General features: G+C 39.5%; 1 protein-coding gene across 1 annotated transcript; it reads left to right on the top strand.

Moving 5' to 3' along the window:
• The first annotated feature begins 538 nt into the window (after positions 1-538).
• On the top strand, positions 539-22,067 carry LOC133544753 (glycerol-3-phosphate dehydrogenase [NAD(+)], cytoplasmic-like). The gene is made up of 8 exons (XM_061890074.1): positions 539-674; positions 4,540-4,717; positions 4,802-4,942; positions 6,791-6,929; positions 13,022-13,134; positions 13,190-13,426; positions 13,513-13,619; positions 21,660-22,067. Exons 1-8 carry the CDS (start codon positions 631-633, stop codon positions 21,754-21,756), a joined length of 1,056 nt encoding a protein of 351 aa, XP_061746058.1. The 5' UTR covers positions 539-630; the 3' UTR covers positions 21,757-22,067.
• The last annotated feature ends 99 nt before the right edge of the window (positions 22,068-22,166 follow it).

The raw sequence follows: 22,166 nt of genomic DNA, 5'->3' as shown, positions 1-22,166 counted from the left end.
CATTAGCTGTCACGGCGTATTTATTCTATTTTAACAACAACACGACGAGACCCGGTGGGTGACCGACCAATAGTTTTATTTGACCGGTAAAACATTTTGACACCTAAACTTTGTAATTGTGACAAATATAGACAATCGCCAAACAAATGTGTTCTGTTAAACCACCAATAGTAACAGTGGGTTTATTTGGTATTTTTTTATGTATTTATTTTTTACAAACCTTAATTTATAATGTTCAACATTTATAAACAAGCAAATAAACAATAATAATGATTTCAAAAAGTACAACAATAGTACAATACAGCGCCACGGGGTTGTCCTTTTTTTTAATGTTACTGTGACGTCATAAGTACGTGAAAACAGCCGTATAGCATTTGAATTTACGCTGTTTTGTACTGTTTTTGTACTTCAATTATTATTTCTCAACCGTTTGTAAATTTATAAATTAAGGTTTATAAAACAACAATAAAAAATATATATAAAAATAAACAACCGAATGGCATTAATTGATAAAGTGGAACGTGACGTCATTACGACGGCGGAGGGGTATGCCGTGCGGGCTCGTTCGCGCACCAGGCGCGTGCCCGTAATAAATAGGGGCGGGTCCAGTCTTGCTGTGTGGAGACAAGGATGGCTGCTCCCAAGAAGGTGTGTGTGGTGGGCTCTGGAAACTGGTGAGTAACTACCTTAAAACTTCTATATCACTACAAACAAATCTACGTCGTTCTTTGTCTCGTCACTTGATGACAGCATCCATAAAGTTCACGCTCCGTCTATTTTTAGCGGACTTTAGAATGACCCCCGCTGACCTTTAATGGCTCCTCAGTCCACACCAGCAGCCTAATAATTACAAACGCTGGTTGTTGTCGATCAACTTGCATTTCAAGTTATAAATAATAGTATAAATATTATCATTTAGTCTTCACGGGCATGTTTACATCCGTGCAAGTCTCGGTCAGGAAACAATGGCTCCTTTTTTTTTTTTTTTGCAGCCCCTATGTACACATGACCGACCCAAAACATACTGTTGGGCGATACTGCAACTGATGATATCGACGCAATGTCCAGTAAAAACAAGCCCGGTCTTGCCGTTCCATTTAACGCAAAAAAACAACAAAACTGTGATAACACAGACATCATCACTGCGATACTGATACTATCGATATTTTTATCGATCCACCTAAGAAGATCTGTACAAAGATGTTCTACGAGTCGGTGGTGGCGGGCGCCTTCTTGTACGCCGTGGCTTGCTGGGGTGGCGGGCTGAGAGTGAGGGACACACACAGACTGGACAAGTTGGTAGAGAAGGCCAGTAAGGTGGTGGGAGTGGAGCTAGACTCTCTGGCGGTGGTGTCAGAGAGGAGAAGTCGAGCAAAACTCCTGGCCATTATAGACAACACCTCCCACCCACTACACTCGGACCTTGCGGAGAGAATGAGCACGTTCAGTGGAAGGCTCAGACTCCCAAAATGTAACACGGAACGACAAAGGAGGTCCTTCATACGACACCATCAGACTGTATAATGCATATGTTCCTTGACTGCACTTAAATGTAGAATATATGTAGACTATATTTATATTATTCATATATTATATATAACATTTGTTGTATATTATTTATTATTATTATTGTTTATTTTGAGCGAACTGTGGTGCTGAATTTCCCCCAGGGATCAATAAAGTACTTTCTATTCTATTCTAAACCAGGGGTTGGCAACCCAAAATGTTGAAAGAGCCATTTTGGTCCGAAAAATTAATAAAAAATCGGTTTGGAGCCGCAAAAAATGAAAAGCCTTCTATAAGTGATATAACTTTACAAGTCTTATACAAGTGTTATAATGAAGACAACACATCTATGTTAGCTATATCAATCAATCAATCAGTCAATGTTTATTTATATAGCCCCAAATCACAAATGTCTCAAAGGACTGCACAAATCATTACGACTACAACATCCTCGGAAGAACCCACAAAAGGGCAAGGAAAACTCACACCCAGTGGGCAGGGAGAATTCACATCCAGTGGGACGCCAGTGACAATGCTGACTATGAGAAACCTTGGAGAGGACCTCAGATGTGGGCAACCCCCCCCCCCTCTAGGGGACCGAAAACAATGGATGTCGAGCGGGTCTAACATGATACTGTGAAAGTTCAATCCATAGTGGCTCCAACACAGCCGCGAGAGTTCAGTTCAAGCGGATCCAAGACAGCAGCGAGAGTCCCGTCCACAGGAAACCATCTCAAGCGGAGGCGGATCAGCAGCGTAGAGATGTCCCCAACCGATACACAGGCGAGCGGTCCATCCTGGGTCCCGACGAGCGGCCCATCCTGGGTCTCGACTCTGGACAGCCAGTACTTCATCCATGGTTATCGGACCGAACCCCCTCCACAAGGGAGGGGGGGACATAGGAGAAAAATGAAAAGAAGCGGCAGATCAACTGGTCTAAAAAGGAGGTCTATTTAAAGGCTAGAGTATACAAATGAGTTTTAAGGTGAGACTTAAATGCTTCTACTGAGGTAGCATCTCAAACTGTTACCGGGAGGGCCTTCCAGAGTACTGGAGCCCGAACGGAAAACGCTCTATAGCCCGCAGACTTTTTTTGGGCTCTAGGAATCACTAATAAGCCGGAGTCTTTTGAACACAGATTTCTTGCCGGGACATTTGGTACAATACAATCGGCAAAATAGGCTACAGCTAGACCGTGTAGTATTTTATGCGTAAGTAGTAAAACCTTAAAGTCACATCTTTAACCTACTCTTATTTTTACAACATTGGAAAACGTTAGTAAACCTTCTCAGAGGGTGAGATAACTCCTCTAAATGACTGTCTTGGAATGGCCAAAGGTATAGATGTCAAACTGCATACTTTGGGGTTTGGATTGTTCTTCAGAGGCAAAGGAAAGTTGGGGGGGGGGGGAGCAGCAGCGGCGGCGGCAATGACCAAGAAGAACGCGGAGTTGGAATATAATTACAACACTTTATGTACATATTTATATAATATTTACATATTTATATAATATGTAACTACAAGCTCCATTCACAGACAGAGTCCCATTGCTTTTATGAGCGGTCGAGCAAGTCAAAAGATGAAAAAAATATATATATATACATATATATATATATATTTTTTTTTAATATTTTTTTTTTATTTGTGGCGGCCGTAATTCTCTTGTGGCGGGCCGTCACAAATAAATGAATGTGTGGGAAACCCTGCTGCCATGCAGAGTCCAACAGGATATGGAGGGTATGGCAAGGAGCAGGGGTGCTCACACTTTTTCTGAAGGCGAGCTACTTTTCAATTGACCAAGTCGAGGAGATCTACCTCATTCATATTTATAATTTATATTTATTTATCTATTTATGAAAGGGACATTTTTGTTAACAAGTTGATGGTTTTTATTGATAATACAAGCATGTTTAACACATATAGATTCCTTTCTTTCATGAAGACAAGAATATAAGTTGGTGTATTACCTGATTCTGATGACTAGCATTGATTGGAATCAGACAGTGGTGCTGATAACGTCCGCATTTTCAAATGGAGGAGAAAAAAAAGTCCAATGCCACATGAAAGTGGTTAGATTTGGCATCTCATTTGTCCAACTTGCATACTCGTTTTTCAACACTTTATGAGAATAGCATATGTGTGTGTGGGCGTGGGAGGAGAGGGAGCGGTCGCTGAGGGCGGGGGAGAAATAGTGAAGTGAAGTGAAGTGAATTATATTTATATAGCGCTTTTCTCTAGTGACTCAAAGCGCTTTACATAGTGAAACCCAATATCTAATTTACATTTAAACCAGTGTGGGTGGCACTGGGAGCAGGTGGGTAAAGTGTCTTGCCCAAGGACACAACGGCAGTGACTAGGATGGCGGAAGCGGGAATCGAACCTGCAACCCTCAAGTTGCTGGCACGGCCGCTCTACCAACCGAGCTACACCGCCCCATATAAATACATCTGCATCAAACTCCGTAACTTGCCAGCTTAGCTTGTGCGCGCTAGCTTTCTGAGACTCTTATTTTGTTAGCACAGGCAGGATGAAGCAGGTCTTTTATGGTGAAGACAGGAACTGTGCAGTCGGTCTTTAGAGTTTTGACAGCAGGAGTGTGTTGAAATAAAAAGTGTTTCTCTCCGTCCTGTCAGTGATTTTCTTTCTTAATAATGAGCTCGCAGCAGCCAGAGTCATCTCACAAGATCCTCGGGTGCCGAGAATGTCAAACAACTGACGAAAGTGAAGTCTTGGTGAAGATTAGTGATTGCTCATTTTTATGTCTATTTTTTTAATGCCTGGCTTGAGATCGACTGACACACCCTCCACGATCGACTGTTAGCTCGCGATTGACGTATTGCCCACCCCTGGCATGGAGGACTAGATCAACTCCCATTGAATTAATTGTTAGCTGACTTTTCTTAATGTTTATTTACGATTTAGAATGCATAACAAATAAAATCACATGTGTTCCAGTCTTGAATATTGATTGTGAATGACGGGCATAATTCCCAAAAAGTGCAGTTCCCCTTTCAAGATGCGGGATGTGTGCAGGGGCTCAGCCATCGCCAAGATCGTGGGGGCCAACACCGCCAAAAATGACACGTTTGAAACGGTGGTCAACATGTGGGTCTTCGAGGAGATGGTGGATGGCCGCAAGCTGACGGAAATCATCAACACCGATCACGAGAACGTCAAATATCTGCGCGGTCACAAGCTGCCCCCCAATGTGGTGAGTTTTCCCCTCACATCATATACGAACCTGTTGAATGACGACGGAGCGGAAGAAGGACTGAAGGCTTGTTTGCGTCGCCAGGTGGCCGTCCCGGACTTGGCGCAGTCTGTGGCGGGAGCCGACATCCTGTTGTTTGTGGTCCCTCACCAGTTCATCATCAGAGTGTGCGACACCATCAAGGACCACATCAAGAAGGACGCTCACGGCGTGTCGCTCATCAAGGTAGTGTGACTTAACAAATACAATCCTCACTTTGTATCTTCTCCACACATATACTTTAGAGTAGTCCGTGGATAGCTTTAGTAAGATATACAAACCCCATTTCCATATGAGTTAGGAAATTGTGTTAGATGTAAATATAAACGGAATGCAATAATTTGCAAATCCTTTTCAACCCTTATTCAGTTGAATATTCTACTTTATATTCATTTGAATGCACTACAAAGACAACATATTTTATGTTCAAACTGATAAACTTTTTTTTACCATGAATTGATTAACGTGGACTTAAACAAGTTGAAAAACTTATTCGGGTGTTACCATTTAGTGGTCAATTGTACGGAATATGTACTGAACTGTGCAATCTACTAATAAAAGTATCAATCAATCAGTCAATCAATCAATTTTTTTTTTGCAAATCATCATTAACTTTAGAATTTGATGCCAGCAACACGTGTTCTGTGGTCTGACAAGTCCACATTTCAATTTTTTTTTTTTAAATATTCGACATCTTGTCATCCGGACCAAAGGGGAAGCGACCCATCCAGACTGTTATCCACGCAAAGTTCAAAAGCCAGCATCTGTGATGGTATGGGGGTGCATTAGTGCCCAAGGCATGGGTAACTTACACATCTGTGAAGGCACCATTAATGCTGAAAGGTCCATACAGGTTTTGGGGCAACATATGTTGTCATCCAAGCAACATTATCATGGACGCCCCTGCTTATTTCAGCAAGCCAATGCCAAGCCACATGTTACAACAGTGTGGTTTCGTAGTAAAAGAGTGTGGGTACTTTCCTGGCCCGCCTGCAGTCCAGACCTGTCTCCCATCAAAAATGTGTGGCACATTATGAAGAGTAAAATACGACAGTGGAGACCCCAGACTGTTGAACGACTGAAGCTCTACATAAAACAAGAATGGGAAAGAATTCCACTTTCAAAGCTTCAACAATTAGTTTCCTCAGTTCCCAAACGTTTATTGAGTGTTGTTAAAAGAAAAGGTGATGTAACACAGTGGTGAACATGCCCTTTCCCAACTACTTTGGCACGTGTTGCATCCATGAAATTCTAAGTTAATTATTATTTGCAAAAAAAAAAATTTTTTATGAGTTTAAACATCGTCAAGTGCATTCAACTGAATATGGGTTGAAAAGGATTTGCAAATCATTGTATTCCGTTTATATTTACATCCAACACAATTTCCCAACTCATATGGAAACGGGGTTTGTATTTACAATCCACTAAAAATGTGTCGTCATACAGCCATCTTTAGTCTAAATATAAATATAGTATAAATCAGGGGTGTCAAAACTACGGCCCGCGGGGGCGTCTTCAATTTGGCTCGTGAGAGGACCTATTCAATTTGGCCTACCAGATGGCAAGAGTTCAAGAAACAAAATAGCCAAAGTCAGCGGTCAAATAGTGGCCATTTTGTTGCCATCAGGTGGTCAACGAAAGTTATGGTTTTTGCAAAACGACCCAATTCAGACAACCTTCCCTGGTCATGGTGCAGAAAAAAAAATTCAACAAACATTGTCACACATAACACAACCTGTTCATTGGACTTTGTAAATATTATTTAAAAAAAAGGTCCAATCAACGTAAAACAAAATAATAAAAATTACACCCATTTAAATCCATTACAAAAGATGATGGGAAAATGCAAAGCACTCCCTCCACACATGTCCATGTTTGGCGCATTTTAGCTGCTTAATATTTCTGATTGATTAAATAACCTTAAATAGTTTGTCACGGAAGTAAACAAGGTCGGAGTTGAACTTTCACATACTCTTAATATCCAAGAATTTATTCTGTAAGTGAGCAGCGCTTGTATTTGTGTGTTCGCACCAGGGCGTGGACGCCGGTCCAGAGGGTCTGAAACTGATCTCTGAGGTCATCCGAGGGAAGCTGGGCATCAGCATGTCGGTGCTGATGGGAGCCAACATCGCCAGCGAGGTCGCCGAAGAAAAGTTCTGCGAAACGACCATCGGTATTCTGAAATATTTCAGTCCTACAACATCATTGTCATTTTTTTTAATTCTCTCATAAGGATAATACTCTAGAAACTACAATCTGTAATTCCCGGTGGGAATTACGTGTGAATGCCACCTCTGAAACGCGCGGGTGGAACTGAAATGCTTACATTGGCATGCTAACAGTTAACATGTGTCATATACCAAAATGAGCTGAAAAAGTTAAGATGCTAATGTTAGCATGCTAAAAGTTAGCACGCTAATATTAGCACATGCTAGCACTTGAGTAACAAGAGCAACCGTTGTCTTCAGAACCCTTTAAATCCGTTGAGAAATGTGGTAAATGTAGAAGTTTGTATATTAGCCATTCCTTTTTAATGGGGGGAAATTCCTGGTGATTGCGGGTAATCTGGTAATTTTCGGGTTTAGGAATCATGCTAGCTTGGATTTCCAGGGTGAGTGGAGTGTGTGGACGCTGGCACGGTTCGAATCGGTTGAAAAATGTGGGATATGGAGAGGTTTGTATATTGCCGAATCATTTTCAATGGGGAGCGTTCCTGGTAATTCCGGGAAAAGCAAGCAATGTTCTCGTATTTTTTTTAATTTGATAACTTGAATTTTCTGACGAAGGCGGATATTTTGATGGTGGAATGGTTGAAATTGGATAAAAAAATGTGGGAGTAGTCGAAAAATAAGCGTTTGGACATACCACTACTGAAAAGTGGAAATTCCTGGTAATATAAGGGAATTTTCAGAACCAATATACATGTTGGGTTGAATGTCCAGGGTTAGTAGAGTGTATGGATGTTGGAACAATTGCAATCAGATAAAATATGTGGGATATTGAGAGGTTTGTAATTGCCCATTGATTTTCAATGGGGAAAATGTCAGGTTTAAACACTGATGATATCTATTAAACAAGACAAGAAGCAAGGAAATAAACAGAGACAGAATCAAATTTGGCTCAATTGAGGAGAAACGCGTACACCTGTACCCTCGTACAATGTCACCACGCTCTGACAAAAGATGTTGTACGCCTCCACTTATGTGGACTTTCCCTGATTACATGGCAACAGCTGTTTGTAAGGGTCTGGGGTCGTAAACAGCCACTGCCTTTGATTACAAAACAGTTCAAAGTAAATTTAGTAAAACAGTTTAAAGAAAAGGTCCGTGGAGCTTGGGCCGGTCCTGCTTCCTCTACACCTTGTAGATCTCGGGTCAAGACAAAATCTTTCTGTGGATTACAACACATCAAAGAAACCGACGCCTTCATGTTGCTTCCCATCCTACACAGTGGAGTTTACAAGCCTTTTGATTGGTCGGATCAAAGACAGCTTTTGTCCTCTCGCCGGGTGAGCTGAACTCAATGTAACACAAAGTTTTGTGATAACTTAGATACAATTATTCTGACAGGAAAAGTTCCTGGCAATGCGGGAAAATGGAGAATTGTTCTAGTATTTTTTTTTTATTTGATAGCTTGAATGTCCTAAAGGTGTATATTTTGATAATGGAACAGTTGAATTCGGATGAACAATGTGGGAATAGTTGAAATATAAGCGATTGGACACACTGCGACGGAAAAGCAGGAATTGCTGGTAATCAGGGAATTTTCCGAACCCATAAACATGTTGGCTTTAATGTCCAGGGTTAGTGGAGTGTATGGATTTTGGAACGGTTGCAATCAGATAAAAAATTGGGGATAGGAAGAGGTTTGTAATTGCCCATTAATTTTCGATGAGGGAAATGTTCCTGGTAATGTAGTAAAAGCGAGAATTGTTCTAGTAATTTTTTTATTTGGAAAACTTGAATGTCCTATAGAAGGCGATTATTTTGATAGTGGAACGGTTGAAATTGGATGAAAAATGTGGGAGTAGTCCAAATATAAGCGTTTGGACACACTGCGACTGAAAAGTAGGAATTCCTGGTAATCAAGAAATTTTCCGAACCAATAAACATGTTGGGTTGAATGTCCAGGGTTAGGGGAGAGTGTGGATTTTGGAACGGTTGCAATCATATGAAAAATGTGGGATAGGGAGAGGTTTGTAATTGCCCATTAATTTTCAATGAGGGGAAAAGTTCCTGGTAATGCGGGAAAATCAAGCATTGTTTTAGTATTTATTTATTGGGATAGCTTGTACGTCCTAAAGAAGGCGGTTATTTTGATAGTGGAACGGTTGAAATCGGATAAAAAAATGTGGGAGTCGTCGAAATATAAGCTGTTGGACACACTGCAATTGAAAAGGGTAATTCCTGGTAATCAGGGAATTTTCAGAACCCATAAACATGTTGGCTTGAATGTCCAGGGTTAGTGGAGTGTGTGGATTTTGGAACGGTTGCAATCAGATGAAAAATGTGGGATAGGGAGAGGTTTGTATTTGCCCATTAATTTTCGATGGGGGGAAAAGTTCCTGGTAATGCGGGAAAATCGAGAATTGTTCTGGTATTTATTTCTTTAATAGCTTGAATGTCCTAAAGAAGGTGGCTTATTTTGATACTGGAACGGTTGAAATCAGATGAAAAATGTGGGAGTCATCAAAATATAAGCGGTTGGACATACTGCAACTGAAAAGTAGGAATTCCGGGTAATCAGGAAATTTTCCGAACCCATAAACATGTGGGCTTAAATGTCCAGGGTTAGTGGAGTGTGTGGATTTGGTAACAGTTGCAATCAGATAAAAAATGTGGGATAGGAAGAGGTTTGTAATTGCCCATTAATTTTCGATCAGGGAAAAGTTCCTGGTAATGCAGGAAAATCGAGAATTGTAGTTTTTATTTATTTAATAGCTTGAATGTCCTAAAGAATGTGGCTATTTTGATAGTGGAACAGTTGAAATTAGATGAAAAATGTTGGAGTTGTCAAAATATAAGCGGTTGGACATACTGCAACTGAAAAGTAGGAATTCCTGGTAATCAAGGAATTTTCAGAATCCATAAACATGTTGGCTTGAATGTCCAGGGTTAGTGGAGTGTATGGATTTTGGAACGGTTGCAATCAGATAAAAAATTTGGGATAGGAAGAGGTTTGTAATTGCCCAATAATTTTCGATCAGGGAAAAGTTCCTGGTAATGTAGTAAAATCGAGAATTATTCTAGTAATTTTTTTATTTGGAAAACTTGAATGTCCTAAAGAAGGCGATTATTTTGATAGTGGAACGGTTGAAATTGGATGAAAAATGTGGGAGTAGTCCAAATATAGGCGGTTGGACACACTGCGACTGAAAAGTAGGAATTCCTGGTAATCAGGGAATTTTCCGAACTAATAAACATGTTGGCTTGAATGTCCAGGGTTAGTGGAGTGTGTGGATTTTGGAACGGTTGCAATCATATGAAAAATGTGGGATAGGGAGAGGTTTGTAATTGCCCATTAATTTTCAATGAGGGGAAAAGTTCCTGGTAATGCGGGAAAATCGAGCATTGTTTTAGTATTTATTTATTTGGATAGCTTGTACGTCCTAAAGAAGGCAGTTATTTTGATAGTGGAACGGTTGAAATCGGATAAAAAATGTGTGAGTCGTCGAAATATAAGCTGTTGGACACACTGCAATTGAAAAGGGTAATTTCTGGTAATCAGGGAATTTTCCGAACCCATAAACGTGTTGGCTTGAATGTCCAGGGTTAGTGGAGTGTATAGATTTTGGAACGGTTGCAATCAGATGAAAAATGTGCGATAGGGAGAGGTTTGTAATTGCCCATTAATTTTCGATGGGGGGAAAAGTTCCTGGTAATGCGGGAAAATCGAGAATTGTTCTGGTATTTATTTCTGTAATAGCTTGAATGTCCTAAAGAAGGTGGCTATTTTGATACTGGAACAGTTGAAATCAGATGAAAAATGTGGGAGTTGTCAAAATATAAGTGGTTGGACATACTGCAACTGAAAAGTAGGAATTCCTGGTAATCAGGAAATTTTCCGAACCCATAAACATGTTGGCTTGAATGTCCGGGGTTAGTGGAGAGTGTGGATTTTGGAACGGTTGCAATCAGATAAAAAATGTGGGATAGGAAGAGGTTTGTAATTGCCCATTAATTTTCGATGGGGGGAAAAGTTCCTGGTAATGCGGGAAAATCGAGAATTATTCTGGTATTTATTTATTTAATAGCTTGAATGTCCTAAAGAAGGTGGCTATTTTGATACTGGAACGGTTGAAATCAGATGAAAAATGTGGGAGTCGTCAAAATATAAGCGGTTGGACACACGGCAACTGAAAAGTAGGAATTCCTGGTAATCAGGAAATTTTCCGAACCCATAAACATGTTGGCTTGAATGTCCAGGGTTAGTGGAGAGTGTGGATTTTGGAACGGTTGCAATCAGATAAAAAATGTGGGATATGAAGAGGTTTGTAATTGCCCATTAATTTTCGATCAGCGAAAAGTTCCTGGTAATGTAGTAAAATCGAAAATTGTTCTAGTAATTTTTTTATTTGGAAAGCTTGAATGTACTAAAGAAGGCAGTTATTTTGATAGTGGAACGGTTGAAATCGGGTAAAAAATGTGGGAGTCGTCGAAATATAAGCTGTTGGACACACTGTAAATGAAAAGGGTAATTCCTGGTAATCAGGGAATTTTCAGAACCCATTAACGTGTTGGCTTGAATGTCCAGGGTTAATGGAGTGTGTGGATTTTGGAACGGTTGCAATCAGATGAAAAATGTGGGATAGGGAGAGGTTTGTATTTGCCCATTAATTTTTGATGGGGGAAAAGTTCCTGGTAATGCGGGAAAATCGAGAATTGTTCTGGTATTTATTTATTTAATAGCTTGAATGTCCTAAAGAAGGTGGCTATTTTGATACTGGAAAGGTTGAAATCGGATAAAAAATGTGGGAGTCGTCGAAATATAAGTTGTTGGACACACTGCAATTGAAAAGGGTAATTCCTGGTAATCAGGGAATTTTCAGAACCCATAAACGTGTTGGCTTGAATGTCCAGGGTTAGGGGAGAGTGTGGATTTGGTAACAGTTGCAATCAGATAAAAAATGTGGGATAGGAAGAGGTTTGTAATTGCCCATTAATTTTCGATGGGGTAAAAGTTCCTGGTAATGCGGGAAAATCGAGAATTGTTCTAGTATTTATTTATTTGGATAGCTTGAACGTCCTAAAGAAGGCGGTTATTTTGATACTGGAACGGTTGAAATCGGATAAAAAATGTGGGAGTCGTCGAAATATAAGTTGTTGGACACACTGCAATTGAAAAGGGTAATTCCTGGTAATCAGGGAATTTTCAGAACCCATAAACATGTTGGCTTGAATGTCCAGGGTTAGTGGAGTGTGTGGATTTGGGAACGGTTGCAATCATATAAAAAATGTGGGATAGGAAGAGGTTTGTAATTGCTCATTAATTTTCGATGGGGTAAAAGTTCCTGGTAATGCGGGAAAATTGAGAATTGTTCTAGTATTTATTTATTTAATAGCTTGAATGTCCTAAATAAGGTGACTATTTTGATAGTGGAACGGTTGAAATTGTATTAAAAATGTGGGAGTAGTCGAAATATAAGCGATTGGACATACTGCAACTGAAAAGTAGGAATTCCTGGTAATCAGGGATTTTTCAGAACCAATAAACATGTTAGTTTAATGGAGAGTATGGATGTTAGAACGTTGCAATCAGATGAAAATGTGACCTGGTGAAGATGGTTGTAATTGCCAATTCTTTTTTATTGGGGGAAAAGTTCCCGGTAATGTGGGAAAACCAGGAATTTTTGGAACATATTTGCTTAAATTCCCTAGGTGAGTGGACTGTATGGATGATGGAACTGTTCGAATCGGGTGAGAAATGTACAAAGGTGGGCACCTTTGAAAAATGGCCTTATTCATTTTCAATGGGAAAATGACCTGGAATACCTGGAATTCCTGGTAATCTGCGATACTATGGTAGAAGAAAAATGATAGCAACGGTGGCAAGCCGAACGTTTTGATACTCAAACGGTTCTGATACGATGAAAACTGTGGGAGTAGAAGGGCGTCTAACTTGTACGCAATAGCTGAATCAGAATAACATATTGTGGCATTCACATAATGAAACTTGGATGTACGTTTAGAGTAGTCAGCGTGCAGGTAGTATACAAGTATATATGTACTACCGACAAACTAAAACGTGGTGACATTTCCATCAAAGGCTGCAAAGACAAAGCCCACTGGCCCATACTGAAGGAGCTGATGCAGACCACCAACTTCCGCGTGACCGTGGTGCAGGAGTCGGACGTGGTGGAGATCTGCGGGGCGCTCAAGGTTTGTCCGAAACCCCTTAAAGGAAACCACCAGAAAACGTGCCGTGTGTCTTCAGAACATCGTGGCGGTGGGCGCGGGCTTCTGCGACGGCCTGGGCTTCGGCGACAACACCAAGGCGGCGGTGATCCGCCTGGGCCTGATGGAGATGATTGCCTTCGCAAAGGTCTTCTGCACCGACTGCGCCGTCTCCGCCAGCACCTTCCTGGAGAGCTGCGGCGTGGCCGACCTCATCACCACCTGCTATGGCGGACGCAACCGCAAGATCGGGGAAGAGTTTGCCAAAACGGGAAAAGTAAGGACAGTATCTTGTTTTTGTTTTTTTAGAAAGTTTTATTTGCTTGTCCAGTTTGACAAAAGCGAGGGTCTTTGTGCACTCAGACCATCGAGCAGCTGGAGAAGGAGCTGCTGAACGGTCAGAAGCTTCAAGGTCCTGCCACTGCCACCGAGGTGCACCAAATCTTGAAGCAGAAAAACATGGTGAACAAGTACGTGTCTCTCTGGTATTGTTTGGACTCTTGTTGGTCATGGAGCTTTCGCATTTATTTTTTAGCCTTTATTTAAAGGCCTACTGAAATGAGATTTTCTTATTCAAACGGGGATAGCAGGTCCATTCTATGTGTCATACTTGATCATTTCGCGTTATTGCCATATTTTTGCTGAAAGGATTTAGTAGAGAACATCGACGATAAAGTTCGCAACTTTTGGTCGCTAATAAAAAAGCCTTGCCTTTACTGGAAGTAGCAGACGATGTGCGCGTGACGTCACGGGTCGTAGGGCTCCTCACATCCTCACATTGTTTACAATCATGGCCAGCAGCAGCTAGAGCTATTCGGACCGAAAAAGCGACAATTTCCCCATTAATTTGAGCGAGTATGAAAGATTCGTGGTTGAGGAAAGTTAGAGTGAAGGACTAGAGAAAAAAATAAAACAAAAAAGTGCGATTCAGATGTTAATAGACACGTTTCCTAGGATAATTCAGGAAAATCCCTTATCTGCCTATTGTGTTGCTGGTGTTTTAGTGAGTTAAATAGTACCTGAAAGTTGGAGGGATGTGGCCACGGGTGTGTTGACGCCAGAGTCTCTGAGTGAAGTCACGGCAGCTCCACTGATCTCGGGTAAGAGACGACTTATTTCCACGATTTTCTCACCGAAAACTGCTGGTTGACATGTAGGGGATCCATGTTCGCTTGACCGCTGATCCATAGTAAAGCTTCACCTTAAACAAGGAATCACCGTGTGTTTGTGCGGCTAAAGGCTAAAGCTTCCCAACTCCATCTTTCTACTTTGACTTCTCCATTATTAATGGAACAAATTGCAAAAGATTCAGCAACACAGATGTCCAGAATACTGTTTAATTGCGCGATGAAAAGAGGCGACTTTTAGCCGCGAATGGTGCTGCGCTAATATTTCCTGACAGTCCGCGACGTCACGTCCACGCATCATCATTCCACGATGTTTCCAACAAAAAACTCAGCGGGAAATTTAAAATTGCAATTTAGTAAACTATTGACATGTGTTGCAATGTTAATATTTCATCATTAATATAAACTATCAGACTGCGTAGTCCGTAGTACAGGGTTTCAGTAGGCCTTTAAGAAGTCCAGTTAACCATTGAGTATAAGACACAAGGGGAACGCAGTTGGCGATGAATCTCAGTGCCCCGTGGTACACACTATCTAGCTCAGAGGTGCCCATTACGTCGATCGCGAGCTATCAGTCGATTGTAGAGGGTGTGTCAGTCGATCGCCAGCCAGGCATTAAAAAAAATAGACCTAAAAATTAGTGATCATCAATCTTAACTAAGACGTCACTTTCGTCATTTGATTGACATTCTAGGCACCCAAAGATCTTCTGTGATAACACTGGTTGATCGAGGGGAAGGCGTGAAACACTTTTTATTTCAACAGACACTCGCATCCTACCTGCCGTCACAACTGCACAGTTCCTGTCTTCACAATGAAGGAACTGCTTCATCCTGCCTGCGCTAACAAAATAAGAGTCTCAAAGAAACTGGCGTGCACAGAGTTTGCCGCCATTGTATGTCTTGTAAAGTTGATCAAATTGAGTATGGAAGCTAGACAAATAAGATGCCAAAAACCAACCACTCTCATGTGGTACTGGACAGAAAGGAGCACTTTTTTTCTCGTCCATTTGAAAATGTGGACGTTATCAGCACTACTGTCTGATTCCAATCAATGTGAGTCATCAGAATCAGGTAATACTCCAACTTATATTCTTGTCTTCATGAAAGAAAGCAATCTATACGTGTTAAACATGCTTGTATTATTATTAAACATCTTTAACTTGTTAACAAAAACGTCTATATAAGAATGAGGTAGATCCCCCTCGACTTGGTCAATTGAAAAGTAGCTCGCCTGCAGACAAAGTCTGGCCACCCATGATCTAGCTCAGGGGTCGGGAACCTTTTTGGCTGAGAGAGCCATGAGAGCCAAATATTTTAAAATGTATTTCCGTGAGAGCCATATAATATTTTTTACAACTAAATGCGTGCATTTTAAGTAAGACCAACATTTTAGAGTATAATAAGTATCTTGTTCTTTTTAATAACAGTGTTATTCTGAAGCTAGTAATAAATAGTAATAGTAAATAGTAAACCAGTAATAAATAAAATAATTCTACAATTAATGCAACTTTTTGAACAGATGCGGTAAAAAACAGATGAATGGATAAAAATGCATGAGAATGTTTGATATTTTGAACGTTATTTATATTTTGAGCGTAGCTCTGCGATGAGGTGGCGACTTGTCCAGGGTGTACCCCGCCTTCCGCCCGATTGTAGCTGAGACAGGCGCCAGCGCCCCCCGTGACCCCAAAAGGGAATAAGCGGTAGAAGATGGATGGAATTATTAATTACTTATTGTGTTAAGCAATGTTAGCTAAGATTTATCTGAGAGCCAGATGCAGTCATCAAAAGAGCCACATCTGGCTCTAGAACCATAGGTTCCCTACCCCTGATCTAGCTTGTGGAGACAACCAGCAGTAGCATTCATGTTCAACACATCTGTGAAGTGAGTTATATTTATATAGCGCTTTTTTCAAGTGATTCAAAGCGCTTTACATAGTGAAACCCAATATCTAAGTTACATTTAAAACCAGTGTGGGTGGCACTGGGAGCAGGTGGGTAAAGTGTCTTGCCCAAGGACACAACGGCAGTAACTAGGATGGCACAAGCGGGAATCGAACCTGCAACCCTCAAGTTGCTGACACGGCCACTCTACCAACCGAGCTAGTCAATAACACAGTAAAAGAAAAGCAAGACTTGTTTCTATATTAAAATCCCAGTAAAAGTTTCAGGTAGTTTTTACAACAAACTGAATGTGTTCCTTAAAACTACTACCACAATTCTTAGCCCATTTCTTGTTAAAATGTTCCAGACAGTGCTGATCTTACAATTTTTGATGTGGTAAAGAACATACACTTTGTTTCCTCTGCATTTAAAGCCAGTTGAAGATAGCGAAGTTGTGCCTGTACTCTCTCAAGTGCATTGACGACCAAGTCAGGCCACAAACACCTCTCAAAGATATTTTCTATGACAGGAGTGTCATTCAGCTGGTTTTCAGGCCCGACGGCAAAACACTACTCAAATATCCTCTTTGTCAGACGTGTAAAACTCGATTAACTTCCATGATTCGTGGCTATGTGCCTTTAACAGGAGGGAGTCACTTTGAGTGTGCAACGATTAGTCCCACTTGATTGATTGATTGATTGATTGATACTTTTATTAGTAGATTGCACAGTACAGTACATATTCCGTACAATTGACCACTAAATGGTAACACCCGAATAAGTTTTTCAACTTGTTTAAGTCGGGGTCCACGTTAATCAATTCATGGTACAAATATATACTATCAACATAATACAGTCATCACACAAGTTAATCATCATAGTATTTACATTGAATTATTTACATTATTTACAATCCGGGGTCTGGGATGAGGAGCTTTGGTTGATATCAGAACTTCAGTCATCAACAATTGCATCAACAGAGAAATGTGGACATTGAAACAGTGTAGGTCTTATTTAGTAGGATATGTACAGCCAGCAGAGAACATAGTGAGTTCACATAGCATAAGAACAAGTATATACATTATAAATACATTTGAGTTGTTTATAATCCGGGGAGATGGGATGTGAATGGAGGAGGGTATTAGTAAAGTGTTGAAGTTGCCTGGAGGTGTTGTTTTAGAGCGGTTTTGAAGGAATATAGAGATGCACTTACTTTTACACCTGTTGGGAGTGCATTCCACATTGATGTGGCATAGAAAGAGAATGAGTTAAGACGCTTCAGCCACAGACTTTCACAAAAAGATGGATTTTTCAGAGTGAGAAAAAATTTCATTTTAATGGCGGGATTGGCGACTGCCATTCATATACAGTTAGATAGAAATGGAGGAGATATTGTAATGGTAAGTAATGACAGCAGGTTAGAAATGTGTGAATGGTACGATAACAATGTTAACTGAAGTTGTTGTGTAGCTACTTTAGCTTTCTATTTTGACACAATAGGACCATAGTCCACCAGCAAAATAAAGAATGAGCTTCTTTCAAATTACTTTTAATTAGATCAGTGCCCACTGTGTTTGGCAATGGACCAGTTAGTATTATAGTCCTTACTGTATTAGCCGCCTCGGGCCTCTATTGTTTAGACCAGGGGTCAACAACGCGGTGCCCGCGGGCACCAGGTAGCCCGTAAAGACCAGATGAGTCGCCCCCTGGCCTGTTCTAAAAATAGCTCAAATAGCAGCACTTACCAGTGAGCTACCTCTATTTTTTTTAATTGTATTTATTTACTAGCAAGCTGGTCTCGCTTTGCTCGCGTTTTTTTAATTCTAACAGAGACAAAACTCAAATAGAATTTGAAAATCCAAGAAAATATTTTAAGGACTTGGTCTTCACTTGTTTAAATAAATTCATTTATTTTTTCATTTTGCTTCTTATAACTTTCAGAAAGACAATTTTAGAGAAAAAAATACAACCTTAAAAATAATTTTAGGATTTTTAAACACATATACCTTTTTACATTTTTAATTTCTTCCTCTTCTTTCCTGACAATTTAAATCAATGTTCAAGTGAAATTTATTTTTTATTGTGAAGAATAATAAATAAATTTTACTTTAATTCTTCATTTTAACTTCTGTTTTTTCGAAGAAGAATATTTGTGAAATGTTTCTTCAAATGATTAAAATTCTAAATATTTTTTCTGACAAATCTAGAAAATCCGTAGAATCAAATTTAAATCTTATTTCAAAGTCTTTTGAATTTCTTTTAAAATTTTTGTTATGAAAAATCGAGAAGAAATAATGATTTGTCTTTGTTAGAAATATAACTTGGTCCAATTTGTTATATATTCTAACAAAGTGCAGATTGGATTTTAACTTATTTAAAACATGTCATCAAAATTCTAAAATGTATCTTAATCAGGAAAAATTACTAATGCTGTTCCATAAATTATTTTTTTAAATTTTTCAAAAATATTCGAATCAGCTAGTTTTTTCTTCTTTTTTTCGGTTGAATTTTGAATTTTAAAGAGTTGAAATTGAAAATAAACTATGTTTCAAAATTTAATTTTCATTTTTTTCGTGTTTTCTCCTCTTTTAAGCCGTTCAATTAAGTGTTTTTTTTTCATCATTTATTCTCTACAAAAAAACATCTGTAAAAGGAAAAAAAATGTACGACGGAATGACATACAGAAATACCCATTTTTTAAAGTATATATAGATTTATTTATTAAAGGTAAATTCAGCAAATTGGCTATTTCTGGCAATTTATTTAAGTGTGTATCAAACTGGTAGCCCTTAGCATTAATTAGTACCCAAGAAGTAGCTCTTGGTTTCAAAAAGGTTGGTGACCCCTGCTTTAAATGCACCCTCGCTCATCCATCGGTGGCATTAGTGGGTGGACGAGAGTGGAGTTGGCTCTCTTGGTTGCTTTGTTGGGTCTGTTCCTGTCTCTGGCCATTCTCCCTCCACTCCAGCGGACGATGGCGTGGAACACCGCAGAGGTCACCACAGTGTATATGTTTCTTTTACTTTTTATTCGTAGCTATATGTAGAAGTGGCTGGTTGCATCAGCTCTGCTCTATTAATGTCTTTAATGTCCTTTGGGTTCTTTGATGTTTGATGTTTCCCTCTTACACACATGTAAGAGGGATGTGTGCTATGGCTATGAGTTGTTTCCCTTGGCCTTAGTCTGAAACACCTACCAGGGGCCCAGGCCTACACAGATTTTTTTTTTCTCACACGCCCCCATTGTTTACCTGTTTCTCACCGTTTTTTGTAATGGCGCCGGAAGTTGGCAGACCCGTCAGCGATCGTGTTCTGTCTCCCTGTAATGTTTGTCTGATCTTGAATGGATTGTGCTGAAAATTTTAATTTCCCCTCAGGGATTAATAAAGCATTTCCGATTTCGATTCTGTTTACAATGATTCGACGCAGCAGTGCAGTAAAAGTATTAACATATGGAATAGAAAAATATTTTATTGTCAATATACACATGTATACATCCAGGCTCTGGCATTGGAGACATAATAAGTCTCTATCTATCTATCTATCTATCTATCTATCTATCTATCTATCTATCTATCTATCTATCTATACATGTGTGTGTATATTAGGGCTGTCAATGTTGACACGTTAAAGCATGTGATTAATGAAAATAAATGATCCCGTTAACAAATATGAATGAAGACAAATCACTTCCGGGTTAAAGCTTAACTAGGAAGACACAAGCATTTGTTACACGGTCTGTGATTGCAGCGACAAACGTTTTTATCATCGGCGCACATCAAGTTTAAAATACAATCTTAAACCGAAACACTTAATGGAGGATGGAGCCGACAGTGTTTCCAATCCTCTTGGCAACTTTTTTTGTAAATAGTTACTCGCTGTTTACAATTTGTTTATATGTATGTATATGAATGTGTGTGTGTGTGTGTGTGTGTGTATATAATATATGGATGTATATATATGTATGTATGTTTGTATATATATATATTTATACATGTTTATATATGTATATATATGTACATATATATATGTGTGTGTGTGTGTGTGTATATATACATATATGTGTGTGTGTGTATATATATGTGTACATATGTGTGTGTGTGTATATATATATGTGTACATATGTGTGTGTGTGTATATATATATGTGTACATATGTGTGTGTGTGTATATATATATATATATATAGCTCGGTTGGTAGAGCGGCCGGGCTAGCAACTTGAGGGTTGAAGGTTCGATTCCCGCTTCCGCCATCCTAGTCACTGCCGTTGTGTCCTTGGGCAAGACACCTTACCCACCTGCTCCCAGTGCCACCCACACTGGTTTAAATGTAACTTAGGTATTGGGTTTCACTATGTAAAGCGCTTTGAGTCACTAGAGAAAAGCGCTATATAAAAATATAATTCACATATATGTGTACATACATATATATGTGTTTTTCTATGTATATATATGTATGTGTGTATATATGTGTGTATATATGTATGTGTGTATTTATATATGTATGTGTATATATATATATATGTATGTGTGTATATATATATAATGTGTGTGTGTGTATATATATTTGTTTGTGTATATATATATGTATATATACATATGTGTGTGTATATATATATGTGTGTGTATATATATATATATATATGTATATGTGTGTGTGTGTATATATATATATATATACACATCTTCTAAAAAAAAAAATATATATATACATGGCAGCTCCCTCCATCAGTGTGTGAATGTGTGTGTGAATGGGTAAATGTGGAAGTAGTGTCAAAGTGCTTTGAGTACCTTGAAGGTAGAAAAGCGCTATACAAGTACAACCCATTATTTATATATATATATATATATTTTTTTTTTTTTTTTAATTGATCTCAACTCTGTACACTGCTGCTGGAATTTTAATTTTCCTGAAGGAATCAATAAAGTACTATCTATCTATCTATCTATCTATATATGTGTGTATGTGTATGTATGTGTGCGTGTTTATACAAATGTGATAATCGTATAGATTTTTGGGTCCAGCTGCACCAAACACTACAGTAAATATATGCAAACATTTTTGCTATGTCAAATACAAATAAGGCAACAAAAAAAGGGCCACACTTCCCTTTTCTAAAGTAAATCAGTACATCAGATATGATCATCTACATCAACAATATGACTGGCTTGAGCGGCTGGACTGGGCAGCTATCTATTTTTTTATTTAAATTTTTTTAAAATCGGTACATCCAGATTGTGGACATTGATTGGCATGCTGAATACGGCCCACGTGCCGTAGTTTGCGGACCCTTTTACATTCCATTATTGTTTCCTCTAAAATCAATCCCAGCATGTAGCCGCTATGAGTAGTTTGATAGTTTCCCCATTTATTTTTTAAAGTCATTTCAAAGACAACACCAGGTTCATTACCCCACAAGCCACCTTATTATTTGCACCACATTGTTCCTTGAAGGACAGAATTGGACTCCCTGTCCTCTTTGCCTTTTTCTTCCTGCAGGTTCCCCCTCTTCACCGCTGTGCACCAGATCTGCTTCGACGGCCACCCGGTGACGGAGTTCATCAGCTGTCTGCAAAACCACCCTGAGCACATGTAGAACACGCCCGCTGCTCCTGATGATGGTGACGATGATTAACAGTAAGACTCCTGTATGTGGCGACCAGGTGACTACATCTCTCAAGCTGAGCGTCGGTCTTAAACTACTGTTATCTCTGTTACGTAACGCCGCTGTGGACTTTCGCTGAATAGAAATGTCCGCCTGTCGTTGCATAAACCGTCAAAGAATTATTACGGCGCCTATGCACACAAAAAGACCAGTTGCACAAAATTCATACTTTCCCCAAGTGCCTTTATTTGTTCTCTGTGCTTGTTGACGTTATTTATACAGGAATAAACTGTGCAACTTTTTCCTTTTCGAGGTCTTTTGATTTTGTTAGAACCATGGTTGAGTGCCTCCAGAGCACGCTTACATCCTTGTAACCAGACCTGCCACTCTAAACCTCTCAC

Source organism: Nerophis ophidion, linkage group LG02 (assembly GCF_033978795.1).
Source record: "Nerophis ophidion isolate RoL-2023_Sa linkage group LG02, RoL_Noph_v1.0, whole genome shotgun sequence".
Lineage (NCBI taxonomy): Eukaryota > Metazoa > Chordata > Actinopteri > Syngnathiformes > Syngnathidae > Nerophis > Nerophis ophidion.
The sequence above is the reverse complement of the archived record's forward strand: the minus strand, read 5'-3'. Positions and strand labels throughout refer to the sequence as shown.